The sequence below is a fragment of the Anguilla rostrata genome, chromosome 18, assembly GCF_018555375.3.
Source record: "Anguilla rostrata isolate EN2019 chromosome 18, ASM1855537v3, whole genome shotgun sequence".
NCBI classification, from domain to species: domain Eukaryota; kingdom Metazoa; phylum Chordata; class Actinopteri; order Anguilliformes; family Anguillidae; genus Anguilla; species Anguilla rostrata.
In genome coordinates this window covers 15,845,192-15,861,925 of record NC_057950.1, presented here as the reverse complement: position 1 = coordinate 15,861,925, position 16,734 = coordinate 15,845,192, and the positions used below count along the sequence as shown (strand labels likewise).

The 16,734-nt window shown below is 38.3% G+C and overlaps 1 protein-coding gene across 5 annotated transcripts in view; it reads left to right on the top strand.

Moving 5' to 3' along the window:
- The window catches only part of rps6ka2 (ribosomal protein S6 kinase, polypeptide 2), a 42,504-nt gene that overhangs the window by 12,953 nt on the left and 12,817 nt on the right, over window positions 1-16,734 (top strand). For 4 of the 5 annotated variants that reach the window (XM_064317305.1, XM_064317308.1, XM_064317307.1 and 1 more), the window contains 4 exons: window positions 6,849-6,965; window positions 9,321-9,402; window positions 12,743-12,823; window positions 13,843-13,922. In XM_064317305.1, the coding sequence (XP_064173375.1) occupies window positions 6,849-6,965; window positions 9,321-9,402; window positions 12,743-12,823; window positions 13,843-13,922 (360 nt within the window). Of the gene's footprint in view, window positions 1-6,848; window positions 6,966-9,320; window positions 9,403-10,315; window positions 12,636-12,742; window positions 12,824-13,842; window positions 13,923-16,734 lie in introns of those variants that run through there. The other variant, XM_064317310.1, reaches the window with a different exon arrangement.

The following is a 16,734-nucleotide window of genomic DNA, read 5'->3' as shown; positions in this document are numbered from 1 at the left end:
CACCAATCCACCAGAGGGCACATACACCTTTCACTCATACATTCATGCTTTTATGGGTGATTTAGAGTCTCCAGTTAGCCTGACGTGCATGTCTTTGGACTGTGGGAGGAAACCCAGAGGTACCCAGAGGAAACCCACATGGACACAGGGAGAACATGCAAACTCCACACAGAAAGGCCCCAGCCAGGATGTAATGAAGACATGGGGAGCACAAATCATGCTTAGCTGTGAAAAATGAAAATGAAACAAGGTTTTCATTCAGTACATTATTGATATTTATTGTTTTGAACTGAAACTCTTAATTATTTTCTTTCTTAATATATTCGAAGAAACACTACAGGCAAAAAGACAAAATGAATACAGATGATGAACAACGAATAGAAACATAAAATAAGTACCTAATTTGCACTGGTTTAGTCACTAGTTATGAAATATATCTCTCAAAAGTACCATTCCTCTTTTACTTTAAGTTCAGGATAGGTTAAGTTGACCCAATCTGTATACAAGCCTTAATCAATACACCATTTCACTCTCTGGGATGTTTTTTACGGGTGACAACAGGCCTAATGCCTAAAAGAAGATTATTATTTTCAATACTGGACAGGTTGGCAGTAGGATCAAAAACAGTGGGGTCAGCTTGAGTCTCCTGTTGCAAAATATCTGAACATTATGGTAATATAGTATAGTTACTCTGTATGTATTTTGAAGTGAATTATGATGATCTGACCATAATATTTTTGGTGATTCTTTAGAGTCTCTCTTGCTGTCAGCAACAGTTGTAGAAACGGTGTATTTTGAAGACTAAAGTGGTCACATTGATCAATATGAATACAACAGTATTTCCCATACACTGACTTTATTTTGGTGGCCCAACGAAATATATTTGCCCCCACCCAAAAAGAGAAATTCAGTAAACTCAAACCACATTAAAAAAAATTATCAAACTATCAAACACCCCATATCACCCATGTGTAAAAGTAATTACAGGTTTTCATAGAATAATCTGTAGCTCACCGATTGTTGTTTTGTCCATGAAATGCAACATTAAAACATAATAAACCCATCCAGGAGATTGTTGTTGCTGTTTATAGCTTACTGTAGGTGTCATGTCTGGCTCACCAGAGTGCAGTGGACTGCTGGCTGAACACATTAAGTTTTGAATTTAGAACCATATTCCTTTTCTTTGCTTTATATTGACTGCTTTATATTCTACACAATTTAAAGGCTAGTTCAGACCAAATATTCACAATGCAACAAGTTGCACCAGAGACTCTTTGATAAGAGATTCATCTGTAGGAGCAGACAGCATAATGCCATTCAGTAGCTTTAGGTTAGTTTTTTACAAAATATATTGCACTTTGCAGCTCAGACTCAGATACAGAGTGCTTCCCATTACTTTTCCCTCCTCACCTCCACTCCCCCACTACTGCTTGTCTCCTACCTGGAAGTATGTGGAGGAATGAAGGGGAAGAGATGAGTGGATGAAAGAACACACAGTAAGATGAAAATATATTTAGATTAGCTACAGCTACACACATGGTGTGCCGCTGCACTCAAAACCGGTTCTTTCACTTGGGCGCACCACCTAACATCCTGCATTGATTGTGGCATGTTAATACTTTTAAAATATCTCTAATCAAAGCATTGATTGCTGCTCACAAAAACATGAATTTGAAAAAGAGCATTAATTTACATTGTGTACAGCAGAGAAGCATCAGACTACCTCTTCAATTATGTAATTACCTTGGAGGAGTCATTTGTCTGATATCCCTGTAATCAAATGAGCTACGGCATCCTGTGAGCAGTAATCTGTTGGTAGCTGAAGCAGTGCATGCTGGGATCAATAAGAAGTATGAAGACACCAGTGTGATAATTAGATTCACACAGAGAGGACAGATGCCCAGGGGTTACCAAGTCAAGCTTGACTGTGACTTGTTTAAACAAGCCTAAGTTTCAATGCTGCACTGAATTGATTTGCTCTAAATATTCAAATGTTTCAGCAAGGAAGCCTTGAAATGCTAACATCAGCCACGTGTTGCTACCTTGAAATGAATGGGATTTGTAGGCCATGCAAGCTTAATTAATTAGGCTGAAAGCGCATTCTCTTACTGACTGGTTGATGCACGTGGGCGGGCATGCATGAGCATGTGTGTGTCCAGTTCAGATTGATTATATAATTCTGACCTGGTTGGTAGGGGAGTGTTGTGTTCCCAGCGCTCTCAGATTAGCATGTTTTCCCAGGTTGGGTTAACAGGAAGGTGAAGAACAACACCTCCTTTCCAGGTTCAGTCTTTACCTGTATACCTTTCAAAGGCCCAAAACTTTCACCAATGGAACCTGGTGAAAATGCTGTTCATATTTCCGTGGTCACTGTTCATTAGTATATTTTCATATGTCTTATTGAATTTATATGTCATATGGACAGTTTAACATGGATAACATGTATCAGAAGTGAATGACTATTTCAAAAGAAACCATTGTCAGAATATTAATTTCTGCCATCACTTAGTAAAACAGAAAAAAACTTAGGAAACTGTTGTTTGGACATTCCGGGCATTTTAACTATACCCTTGCAGTGGCTGTTCAGCTGACAAAACAATTTCAGCTATGTCAACTAAATGATTTACATTCGGTAGTAATAGATGTTAGTCCAGAAAAATGAAATTAATTTCAATCTCCATACAGAAACTCACATTAAATCACAGCTATGGGGTTAAACCCCAGATACTGCAGTTCCACACAGAGCAGCTGTAAGCACCCTGTAGCGTTTACTAGTCAAACTGTTTTTGCGATTGCTTCTGTAATCCAAGGGGACATTTGGAATCTGCAGATTTATCCTAAACAGCTGGTGACCTACATCAAGAAAAGCATAATGCATGATGCACGATTGTCTTAGTCATAAATGTCATAACATGATAGCAATAAAAGGAGAGATGCTTGTTTTTTATGGTCCTGTACAAAACCACCTGAACATTGCTTACTTAAATGATTGATGATGAGAATCAGCACAATAAATCACTCCGATAGGTTTATTGCTGTCAGCCTACTCCCTTAGTCATATAAATTTCCCAGTAAACTACCGATAAATTAAAGTGAATTGAATGTGGCTGCCAGGTAGTTCCTTGATGCACATACATTTTTAGTAGCCTATACATTAATAAAATATAATACAAATAGAAAATGAACGGTTTTTCAAATGTAGCTCATATTCTGCCCATCTGAAGGTGTGTACTTGACATGCAAATAACTCCACAACCATGTCCAATATTCAGAAACTGTTCATACCTTTGGATGTCCCTTAATAAAGGTGATATACCTTCTTGTATCAATCCAGACAAGAGCACAGGAATGTTGAGACTGACAAGCATGTGAAATTCAGCCGACCTTCCTTCGTGTTGGATGGATGTTCACTTTGGAAATTGATTCAAATTTTATTTGAGTCAATTATATTTTGCTTCTTGAGGTTTATTGAACAAAAATGTTCGAGAAACATTTTCATTTTCACTCAGGCTTTCTATGCAGTGAATGTAATATATGGGAAGTAACCAAATGAGTTCATTCAGCTTAAACTAGAAATTGATTGCTTACATGCTGTGAAATTTAATATGTGTGTCATGCAATTCATGTATTACTGAGTTTAAATTCATATATTATGTAGAACATTTATCTCTTTATTTATCCTTTAACAAGGCTTAGTTGTTGTATTTCACCCGCTAGTACTATATGAAATTGATGAAAAAATAAATTGAGGTGTAAATAAGTAATTTTTTGTTTGTTTTCCCCGAAGCAATTTTTTGTTGTGTCAGGGTAATTGCCGTACTTCTGCCAATTCTGAATTCCTTTAATTTTTTTTACAACGCCTGGCTTTTTTTTCCGCATGGGGAAAGTTATCTGTTACAGCACAAATTACATCTGGGTTTAGAACAGCTGGGTAACAACCTCCTGCTAAGTGATTAATTCAAGAATAAAGACATATTGCACTTGTATTGTTCCTATAGCCGAACATGTAACAAGCAGCAATGTTTTTTAAAGATTCAGAACTGTACCATAGGTAGCTTAAAGCACAGATGATTATGTGTAATTTAAAATATTAGGTTTTATTTTATTTTAGACTTTCGCCGTAAACCTACTGGCCATAGAAAATAAATAAAAATCAAATGGTAATTTACATTTAGCACTGTATTTAATACAGTAGTGAACTGTAGGTTGTAAAATATTAGTGGCTCTGATTAATACAATAGCATTGTGGCTAGTGAGTAAGATGGCATTTGCCGGCAATAAACTCTCTCTGACTAGCTTACTGTAGCTACCATTTTTAAAGGGCAATTGCCCTCATTGTTTCAGCCTGGCTACACTTACTACACAATTTTGAAAAAATGCTTCCTGGGGTGAATGGAGTGTGTCCATCTCATTTGCATAAAGTAGACATTCAGACTTTTGCGATGTTTTATTCATGGTTATAAGTGTAACACAGCTGAATTGCAGATTATTTCCACTTTAAATGACACATACACTTTGAATGGTCACATACCCTAAAGGCAAAATGAAAAAACACAGGGCCAAGTTACATTAAATGATTTAGGAAACATTGGGTAGCATTCCTTTGGAATAGAACTTGCTTTATTAGTGTGAGCTATGACTGGCAATATTGTGTGTGATTTAAAAAAAAATATCAAACCTTTTAAAGGCAGGTCTAGATGTTCCTAGTTTTAATTCATGATTTATAGACAGTCCTTTGTATGTGTGAGTAACTTGCCACTTTTGTACATTGAAAATGTGTTTTTGGTGAGATTTACAACTGGTTTGAACTACCTGGTAACAAATCAAGACTTTTATGTTCCAGTAAGTTTCCTACTTACATCTTGGCTATAATGTGAGGCATTTAGAAACAATTTAGTCTGTTCTCGATAAGCATGAATAACGTTGGCCATCTGTACCGCGCAACTTTCTCTCAGAAGGAGGGAAGTGTGAAAGTTAGAAAAACAGGGAGGAAGCTTAACACCTCCACAATCCTGGAGAGATTCACACCACGGACTCGCAGACAGCCTGCCCATCACGTCACCTTCTCAGAGCCAAAATCTGTTCGGCTGCCTTGTCACACGCTGACTGCAGAATCAAGATTATCCATCGCGGAACCCACCCTGTGTACAATTCCATGCTATCCTGTGGAGCACTGGTTTTTAGACCTTTAAATATCAGGACCCAAATTAGAAAATGTTTGTTTTAATATCAGGATCCAAAATACCTTTCAGGAATCTGTCAAATATACATACTAGCATAGCCTGGTGAACTGCAGACTCATTCCAGGACCCACGTCATGCACTCCCTTGACCCATTTTGGGTCCTGACCCATAGTTTAAGAAATACTGCTGCTGACATTTCCAAGCTGCTGGGTCTCTACCCAGGTTTATATGAGCATTAGTAACAAACAATCTACCACCACTTGATTCAGCATGGAAATATCTGCCAGTCCTTCAAATAAGATATTGAAAGCTCCATGCTGACTGTTGCTTACTAGCTAGGCGTTACAGGTGTTCCTCTGCTTTTGATCGTTTGCCTTTCATCAGTGGTGCTTCAGTAGGCTGCGGTAAGCTGTTGATCTATGGACTGTGAAGCATCCCATCCTGTTCCCTATCCTGCAGGAGCAGTTTGGGAGTAACGCGCTAAGCTGTCCCCACACTTCCCACATCCCCCTCCCCCCTGCCGAGACTCCACTTTAAGGACACTTATGTTCGCCCCTCCGCTAGCTTTCTCGTACCCAAGCAGTTTTCGAATGTGCAAAAAGCCCTTGCGGTAATGTGCTCTCTCTGTAGGGGGCTATCAGAGGGGCAGAGGGTCTATCAGCCAAGGTCATTCTTTGTGAGACTCGCCATCCAGAGCCCGCTGAGTGTGAAGAACAGGCACTGCTAATGTGGATCCGTACACTCGGGAGTCATGTGAAATCCATTCAAAGCGGAATGTGCATTTCGCAGCCTTAAGAGCAGGGGGCCAGGGAGCCACTTGCCTACCAACACTTAAAGGCAGTTAAGATTTACTGCAGTTGGCAAACATTGAATTCAAAATGTAACAGCCTCTCATAGATACAGTGTTTAACAATGTTTAACAAGAGATTAATGATCACTGTATTACTGTGTTCACATGGCAGGATGTGGACCAAATGTGGCCCGCCTAAGACTAATTTGACCCTTTTGATGACTGAGATGAAAACATTATTATTCATATTTATCAAACTGTGATGATCTGTCTTGTACTGCAGTAACGTCAGGATACCTCCCACTAGTAAAGAATCATAATTATTAACTGCATCATTCGAGAAGGCATGTACTTTCTGTTTCCAGAAAGAATGCATCTTATTCATATATTATTTAATATTGTACAGGACGTGGAACATTTTTGGCCTATATGCACTATTTTTAAATAGAGTCTGGCCCCTCATTTTATTTTCCTTGCCCTATGCCTCTTATGCCAGTCAGGGCCAGGTCACAGAAATCTGACCCAGCCTTGGATGACATCTGGCCAATCTTCAACAGCCATGTTAAATCAGTACAAATATTTCATCACACAATGCCATATAAAATTCAATGAAAGTGCAGATAATTAATTACAACATCTGTGTAACTCCAAATAAGTCAAATAGAAATCATGTGTTACCCTGGATTCAATCAACATATGTCTTTAACTGTTATCCAAGTGAATGCAAGTTCTATGTTTTACATTTATTTAGTTGATTACTTGATTCACAAACTTATTTTATACTTATTTGAGTCAGTAAGTTAAAGACAGATGTTGATTGAATGCTGTTTTTTTCCCCAAACCCTGGACAGAACTTTCTTCTGTTTCTCTCACAGGATGATGGCATTCTTAAAGAAATCGACATCAGCCACCATGTCAAAGAAGGCTTTGAGAAAGCAGATCCTTCACAATTTGAACTGCTCAAGGTATTAGGTCAAGGTTCTTATGGAAAGGTAAGAAACGGTTGCACTGATGTTACATAAGTCTGCATATTTCAACCTCAGAGATAAGAGGCCTGTAATGAAATGTCAGTAAAATGAATAAAAAATCAGATTAGTAAAAATCACTGCTCGTGGAATAGGCTTTATAGCCTGAAAGCTGATCTTGGATATGTTGAATACCAGGTAAATGGATCTGTGACCTTGTACAATACAATATTACCCTATTGTAGAAATACTGAAATATCAGAATCAATAGTAGAAATTATTTTTACATAAAGCAAAGCAACTTGTTGTGCAGAGAGGGTCGTGTAGAGTTTGACAGCAATATTGCAACATTATTGCAAACACAATTCTAATTGTAAATTATAACAAATATGTTTTTAAAAGGAAATGTATAATATACTGTAAAGACTATAAAATCTATATACATGTTTAATATGGCGCAGGTTTCCCCCATAACTGTATTGCACACACTTGATGGTTCTGATAGTTATTTATTGTAGGCCCAAACAGCAGTGGACCCATGTTAATGTCCATTTCTTCTGGGTTTTGAATGCAAAAGTGATACAGTGAGGTACATTGCAGGCTGCTGTATTCCTGTTGTATTCTTGTAGTATATGCTTAATTACATACAATTTTTAGTCTTTTGACTGATGCTCTTATCCAGAGCAACTTATATACAGCTAACATTCTTTGAATATAATCCATTTATACAGCTGGATATTTACCGAAGCAATGTGGGTTAAGCACCTTGATCAAGGTTATAATGGCAGTGGCTCACCTGGGAGTAACACCAACAACCTCAGAGTTATGAACCCATAAAAAGTAAAACTTTTCAGTCAAATAAGTTCAAGAATTTACTGTGTATAATGTACAACAAACAAAAAATAAGGATTTTTTAAATAGCATAAAAGTGTCTCCAACAATACATTTCCTGCCTTGAACACTTTTCATGGATTGAAACACTGTGAGAGACATATGCTGGGTGTTTAACTTTCTATCTGCATAAACCTCCAAACTCTTAAAGCTCAAGTGCCCTTGAAAGAATTTGTGCTGCTCGTGCATTGTCTCAGAAACAATAGAAATGCATCAAATTGATCTCTCATGAATCATTCTGTGATAACCTAAAACCTACAATTATGGTGTTTATGTTTTCAAAAATAACACAATTGTTCTTTTTGTAGAGTACTGAAATGCAGATTTATCTGCATTTAGCCTTTTGAAGCAGAAAATTGCAGCATCCTGTCATTCCGATGACTAACACATATTTGTCAACAGCAATTATGGTACTTATGTCAAGTCCAGATGAATGATTGGACCCATTTAAACATCTCTCAGAGCAACGCTGGTTTATTTTTAATATTTTAAATGTTTTTTATGTTTTTGGAATTCCCAATGAGAGTTGGCATCCTCCATCAGATTCAGTTAGCACAGATTAAGACACTGTTCTCACGAATATGTGCAGTTCGCCTTTAGCTTCTTTCAGAGCTGAATTCAGCCTGCTAACCTGCTCCTGTTCACCATATGACATAGCTACAGTGTGCTAGCAGGATGGGCCCCTAAGATTTCACTGTTTCACTGGCTTTCAGTCTCTTCGGTCTTTTTAAAATCATTTCAATAGATTTAAATCACCCCCCCGCCTCTTAAAACCAAAAGAAGATCTACTCATCTGCAGTTGACATGGAGGTGAACGTATATAAGTTACAGTAAGCCACCCTTCTGGGATAATTGTGTGGATCCACTGAAAAAGTGTCACAAAGCTTCTTCACATATACACAATTTTCAGGATATTTGGGATTGTGATTTGTGATCTATAAATGAAACAAGCATATAAGAGATTTAAATTCAATTTATTTCATTCCTTATGCATTTTATATAATGCGTGAGCATAATACAAGGAACTGTTTGCATGCTCAAATTGTGCATGAAATACATGCAAGTTCTATAAATGAGGCTCCTGGTGTGATCGGTCAGATAAGGCATATACACACCATTGTCCAGACTGATGGCTTGAAAATTACTGTCTGCAGGCTGACTAGCACTCAGCCAAAATGCCTGATATTCAATCATCAACAATCCTAAATATCCTCAGGTTTGGAACACTGCAGTCATTGTTATTTATTGCCTTTTGCAAACCCTGCAGGTTAAACTCTGCCCTTGGATATAAGCACAAGGTTTGCATATCAATTTCTGTTTTATATTCAATGAAAAATCCCCTTCACTCGAAAACAATTCGGTGTCAAGGTGAGCTCATACAAAACAGCTCCTGTGCATTATTTAATGAAAAAACAAGTTCTTTGGCTGCTTCTTTAGTCCTCTAGAGATTATGATGATTTGCTCTCTTCTGTTTTTTAACATGACTGACAGGTGTTCTTGGTGAGGAAGATCAAAGGTCCAGACACAGGGCAGCTCTATGCCATGAAAGTGTTGAAGAAAGCCACACTGAAAGGTAAGACGTCTGGAACAAAATAAAACGTGACCTATGATGCAGTGGAGAATATATATATATATATATATATGTACAGTACTGTATATATATTTTTAAAACAGCGCAGACTCTTGTACCGTCAGTCGATGGCCTTGTCATGATCTTTTTATTTATTTATTTATTTTATACGGGGGTGGTGCATGAATCTTTTCAATACCATCTCACCTTTTCTGTGCAAACCTGGCTAATCCGCCACATTTTCTAGTGCATTTCTGGGTCTCTGGAAAGTTTTGACCGAGGGGCAGTGCCATGGCTGTGGTAGTGTGAAGCGCTTTCTGAATCTGGAACTCAGTCATAAGTGGCTTTAGAAAGGTCAAGCAGAACTATGGACTATTTTATTTGCAAGGGTTTCTGAGCACAGAGGCCTTTCTAATGGTAACAGAAATGTCACTGGGCTTGTTATAAATACCAGCTTTGTATTGCTCATTGTATTGTATTGTTTTGATTTATTTCAGTTCTGTGTAAGTTTGTTTGAAGTGTGTCGTGTGAACACTTCACTGGCAAATGTACCAAAGCCAGCCATATTGGGATTAATCAATCTTGGTCTTTTTGGAAAGTGAAATCAGTAGGTTATTTTTGGAATATTCTCTGTATTGCAACGCAGAATCAGGTTTTTCTCATGTAGAATAAAAATTTGATTTCATTCTTTCTTCAGTTGGGCCCGTTATGAGTTCTGAATCTTAACAACTTCCCCATTCCTGTTGTAAGGGTTTATCTTTCTGCAAATTACATTAACCATGTTCAAATTTACTGTGCTGTAAAAATAGATAATGGCTATATTTCTATCTCAACATTGCATTGATATGCTTTGAGTGCAGCCACCTACTCTATAATTGTAACCATGGTTACTGCCTCTTGTTTTATGCCAAAACAGAGTCGCTCTTTAGAACTGTCACTGGGCGGATTCTCTCAACACCATATGTCAAGTGGTAACTGAAGTGGCTCAACTTCAGAATAAGAAGCAACAGAGACTGTCTGCAGAAACAGGGAGTCACAGCTGGAGGAATACAGGAATCCCATGGGAATGTAGCTCCAGTGGTGGGGATTGGTTGAGTGCATTCTCCAATCCTCATCTGTTCACCTACTGCTCACTCACTCAAATCATTACGCAGTCATTTCCATTGGGGGAGGTGTTTTCTGAACCGAGACTTGACAAAACGTCCATTGAATGTGCGAGCAGTTGCATGTATTAATTTGTAATGCTGTTTTTCTTTTGCACCTCATTTCTCTTTTAACTGAAATCTCTACAGTTCCACCACTGCACTGTCAATGCAGGAAGACTGGGAGAGTAAGGAAATGGCTTTTTTCATATATCACTGTACAAAGGGAAAAAACATCAAAGGGGGATTTTCAGGACAGCCCTTGTTTTGGTTTGACAGCCATCTGTACCCTGCTTTTAACCTGTTCTCTTTTTGTGACTCACAAAGGCTGTAAAAATATTTTCATATTTTCAATCTGCACCGTAACAACAGTATTAGAATGAAAAGGCTGGTTTACACCAGGAAAATACAATTTTTTGACTGAAGTATTCTTTTCTCCAGTCAGTTATTATTTTATTATCTTATTTTGTTTTTTAAATCTTGATGGTATCCACAAATTTGCTCTGATATGGCATACTGTTTAGTCATATAGTCCACAGATATTCCATAGCATGAGAAGTGTTTTCATTGGCCAAGGTCCAAGGCCATGCCCGTATTTCCAGCTATGTAAACGTGTTTTCCCAGGATTACCCAGAATCTCCACTGTGGGTGATCTGTCACCTGATTAGGCTGCATGAACCTCATGTCATTCTTGGTCTCTGCTCGCATTCAACCGCACTGCACTTAGTATTGTTGTAGAACATGGTCGGCAGCTGTTAATTTCCCCTGTTCCCTCCCGTAACCTGGGAGACCTGCAGGCCCCCATCAGCAGTCAGTGCAGGTGTTTTCCATTGTTGTCCTTGGGCCTGTTATGGAGCACAGCCTGCTTGAACACCGCCTTTTCAGCTCTCTGGACACTGCCCTCTGTGCATTTTCTCATAGGGGGGTTTCAAGTGTTTCTTTTCCTTTTATTTCTCACTGAAAGAGAATAAATAGACCTGTAGTAGATTCACATGATTAGCATTGATCCTGTTATTCAGCATGCAGCAGCAATGGTTCGGTCTCATGTAACAGTGTGATATTTTATGAATTTATGAGGTGTGCTGCTTGATTCTTTATATTGTTTACATGTGGGTGAAATTAATTAGAAAAATGTTTTAACTGAAGATATTTTAAGAAGAATATGCAGTGTAATCCAGTGTAATAGCTTTTGTTTAAACTTAAATTAGACTGCAGATTGTAGAAAACATTATCTTTCACAAAACAATAACACCAAAAAGGACCTATTAAAATATGTTTAGGTAGGCTTTCATGTTCAGTGATGAAGGTGTTTCAAGAACTCAATTCAAGGAAATGTTCTTATTGAATGCATCAGAAGGAAGCTCATTAAAATGGGAAATTGTAATCCTTATATTCCTAGCTGTGTTTATAAAATATGAACAGTGCTGGAGCCTCTCACTCCTATATACTTCACTGAGCTATTTACATAGTTTACTCATTTTCAATGGATAATATTGCTGCCTTCTTTACTGTATTATCGGATACTGAATCAGCTGTTGACGAAACATATCCTTGTCCTCAATGAGTCTTCTGAAACATACTTCCTGGAGGGTTGATGTGTCTGCGGCTTTCTATGATTTCCTTTAAATGAGCTGCCAGTGAATCCCTTGGGAACATGGTGTGGACTCTTTAGCCCATAAAAGACTTAAATGAATCACTGGTGCTGAAAAACACTGAAAACCAGCAGACACTATGGCCCTTTGGGGTTGGATTCTGACACCTGTATTATAAAATATTGCAGTTAGTAGCCATCTGTTTTACAGTGCCAATAGCATGCCAAATTGCTTAACACCAAGTGATTCATGGTCTGGAATTAGCTCCCATTTTTTTTAAATTGCACTCCTACAAAAGAACAACCTCTTAAGGAAATCGCTGGCAAATTACATTTTAGCAGAAATACTATAAACTATTATAGACTGGTCATACATTGATGATACTGAAATTTGCATTCACAGGAGACAGATGGCTATCTTGTTATAATTCTTGGGATTTTCTGCAATTAAAAAAATGAAACTTGCATATTTCTTCATCAGCAGTAGTTTCTCTTTTCAAAGGGTGAGTGTACATGACATGGAACATAACTTCCACTTTGACGACAGACACTCATCTTATTATGTCCCATTTCCTCACCACACCTCCACTCTTCCTATCTGTCTTCTCAGTGCGGGACCAGGTGCGATCAAAGATGGAGAGAGACATACTGGCAGAAGTCAACCATCCCTTTATTGTGAAACTGCATTACGGTGAGCCCCTTGAATTGCACATCTCAGTGCTCATCTCTTCTACAAGCCGAACCTTCCTCTGGCTTAAAACACAGTCAGAATTACAGTTTAAAAGACATATGCTGTACCACTCTATATCTAGACAGCTGCTTTCTGGACATGTACTTGTAATCAATCTTTGTAAATTTGAGGCCTTTCCTAAACTCATCCTGGTGAGCAGTCATCCTGAATGACATGCTTACATTTCAAGAGTAATACTGAAGTCCCTGTATTATAATCAATATTTGAGTGCTGTAGGTCTGGTTAAAATGTGCTTCATACCAGGTTGTCCACCACAAGTGATTCAGGCAACATTTTTCATTAACTGCACAATTGGATTTAGCGTTGCTCAGGAATGGGAGGGTTTCTGTCAGCTGGAGTGACATCGCACTGTACGCCAGCGACACCAGCTGGTGCCATTTTACATGCAGTGCCCCTCTGACTCATGTCTGTGCGAGCACCACTTGCAAACTGTGAGAAGAAGCGGTGGCTGACGTCATGTGCTTTGTAAGAGTGCATATTCTTTTCTGCGCTCTCCCACATCGACACCGGAGGTTGCAATGAGCATAAAAGCGTGAACAGGATTGGGCATTCCAAATTGGGGAGAAAAGGATTAAAAAGCATTTTTTAAAAATGAAAATTGTGTCATTAACTTTAACTTAATAAATCTGCTGGTGATGGTGTTTTCTTCCTTGGCTTTGCCGATGGTCGAACTTTGTTGTGGGGAGGTGGGGCTGCTGGCAGGAGCCGTGTGAATGTAGACCTGAAGTAGCCATGGGATAGAAACAATTTCTGTACTTTATTACAGAACCGTGTAATAAACCAGCACTTGCGTTCCCCCTGATAGGCAAGTGCCATGACTGAAAATATCTGCAGAACGTCATCAAATATGGATTGAGTGGGTCTAGCAAATATGATTTCATAGATTGAGTTGTCTCTGTGAATATGTTTTGATTTCACTGTGAAGCCCAATGTCTTTGTCTTAATTTTGTTCCCCTCAGCCTTCCAGACAGAAGGGAAGCTATATCTCATTCTAGACTTTCTAAGAGGGGGGGACCTCTTCACTCGACTCTCCAAAGAGGTGAGTGTCTCTACAGCCTGTGCCAGCCTTCCTGATTGCCTTGAGAGATTTTTCTTTCCTACCCTGTGCTAGCACATCAGCAACAGTATTCATCTGTTTTATGGGGCTCTTGTGCTTAATGGTAATTACAGCTTGATTAACCTGCCGTTGAAAAGAATTACATGCAGCGTAAGTATAATTATCATTTCAAGCAACATTTTTCAACTCCCGCAGAACAGAGCTCTGCTCTTGATCAAACATTACTTTATAAATAAGGAAAGTGTGCTAATCTGATCACTCAGTTACGAATATTTAAACAGAATTGTTCCATTAGATTAGCTGTAATGCTTTTGTTAGGGTATACAGTGGAATTCTTAACAGAACCTGCAGCCATATGTGTAATTGGCACTTGAATAATCTACATGAAAGCTCTATTAGTCTGCCTGCTTTCGAAGAGAGCACATGCTTGTCCGTGCTGTCCTGGATCACTAGCAGAAGTTGCAGCTATGAGCACTTATGAATAGAAATTGAGGAGCAAAGCAAGTAAATTATATAAAAAATACACAGCATCATCCCCCTCACTGAAAACATTGCATAAACAACCTTCTAGACCTGGTAAACCCCACCCATGTATGCAAGCATGCACATACGCACACACACAAAGACAAACACACACACACACACACACACATGCACGCACACACATTCAATTAAATCAACCCTAATCTCATGCATAGGATGGACTGGTCTGGGTTTGCTTTAGTATGGAAATGGTTTCCTTGCTTGATCACTTAACAATGCTTAAGGGTTTTAGCCCATTAATTTCCAATGGTCTTCTTGTTCTACAAACTTCCCTTTTTCCCATGATTCTCGTTTACAGTTCTGTACTTCTAAACCTCCATCCAGTGGAATAGCAGAAATGACACAAAAAACATTTTATCAAGATATATTGTTGCCCTGGTGATGAACAAGAGAAGGCACATTTTTCTCCCGTTGAGCAGAATGAACTGGAAACATACTGCTCTAACACCCACGGTGTTTGGATTGAGATTGAGATGATATGTTGCACTAATTGGACACATTTGCCTTTCTTTTATGACCACACGTTAAGCAATTAGGATAATATATTTGAAGAACAGAAGATGAGTGAACTTTGGCAGGGCAGGTTCCAGTGAAAGCATTATGGGGTGATGGGCAGATGCTCTTATTCAGAACGACGTACACAGCGTATTTATTTCAAATACAGTCCATTGATACATCCCAAATGTACCTTGCATGCCTGCCCTACACGTCATACGCTGATGATTCACTCACATTTGGCTGTTAAGATGAACTGTTTGTTAGCTACACCGGCCTTCGCCACAACACACATCATCATTTGGAGATTACCGAGTCTCTCTGTCTGATTAATCTCTGATAAGCCCATGCCATTTAGTAGTGCATTATTAACGCATTATTAACATTTTGATTACCTTCCAGCCACCGCTACAGATGACATTTTATCCATTTATGGCTCATTTACCTTCACTTCACAGGGTTCCTTGATGTACTGCAGCATGCTTAGCACATTTCAGCGACACAGTCAGAGCTTTCTACAGCTTCTGTAAATATATTGTATGTTACTAGGCCTTCTTTGCATATGCCACTTCTGTTATCATCAGCCTTCCATAAAATTGTGTTTAACTCCTATCTGATCCTTTGAATGGAGGAATTATTGCTCTTGAGCTCCTCTACCTTCAGCTGGTCCTGATTGATTGTTGGCAGCTTCATATCTCTCCTAAACATTCCTGTTTTCTTCAGTTACGGCTGTAATTGGGAACTCGATGAATCATATCCTGGTTAAAATTAATGATGTATTATATAGCTCACAATAATGGATTTTAAAAGAGGCTGAATATTTATGCCGTCTTGTGAATGCATCCCGTGAATTATTTTCTGTGAAATTAAAATGCGACTTGGTTTTTCTTGACCTGTGATTCAATCCTTTAGAGAATAGATAACCGTTTCACTACTGCTGTGTGTAAGGAATGCAGTTTGAGTCACTGGCCGCAATAAAAGCCACTTTTTTGTCTATTCAGAAATCAAAGCCACATTTTACATCTCACTTGTTTGATTTCTATTGATATATTATGATTAAACTATGCTGAATATGTGCAAAATTATTCAATAAAAATCATTCAGTTGGGGGTTGGGATGCTCTTGTATCTTTCACATGCATTATTATTTTTATTACTTCGTATTTTTCAGTCTACAAAAATGTATATGGAATCTCTTTGCCACAGGTTTTGTTATTCATTTTGTGCAGTCATGTGCAGGCTTTTGAAAAGGGAATGCTCTTTTCTATGTTCTGGTAATGTTCCTTTAATTAGGATGATTTGGTAACGTTTTAGTAATGTTTCCTTATGTGGGATTAATTTGGTAATGCATTCATAATATTTCCTTGTATGGGAAGATTCATTCCATAGATTGTGTTGATTATGTTCCTTTGCTTTCTCATCTCTAATTTCTCATCTCTGGGAACAGGGTCACACAGTGTTAATGCTACAAGCACAAGCGCATCATTGTTTTTTTGTTTTTTTTTTAGGTTTTGAAATTAACTTTAATAGTTAAACCAAAATAGCCACAATGGACCAATGAAATTGCCACTGAGTGTGAATCTGCTTAAACATTTCTCCAGCTTGATTAAAACCTGACTTACATCATCTGGGGAGGTGTTTCTCTATAACGGTTATAAAAATGTGGTGGAATCAATTTATATTGAAACTATTAAAGAGAATTAATTGTTTTTCTGTCGCTGCCTGCATGTTTGGCAGTGTTTACCCATGGTACAGTG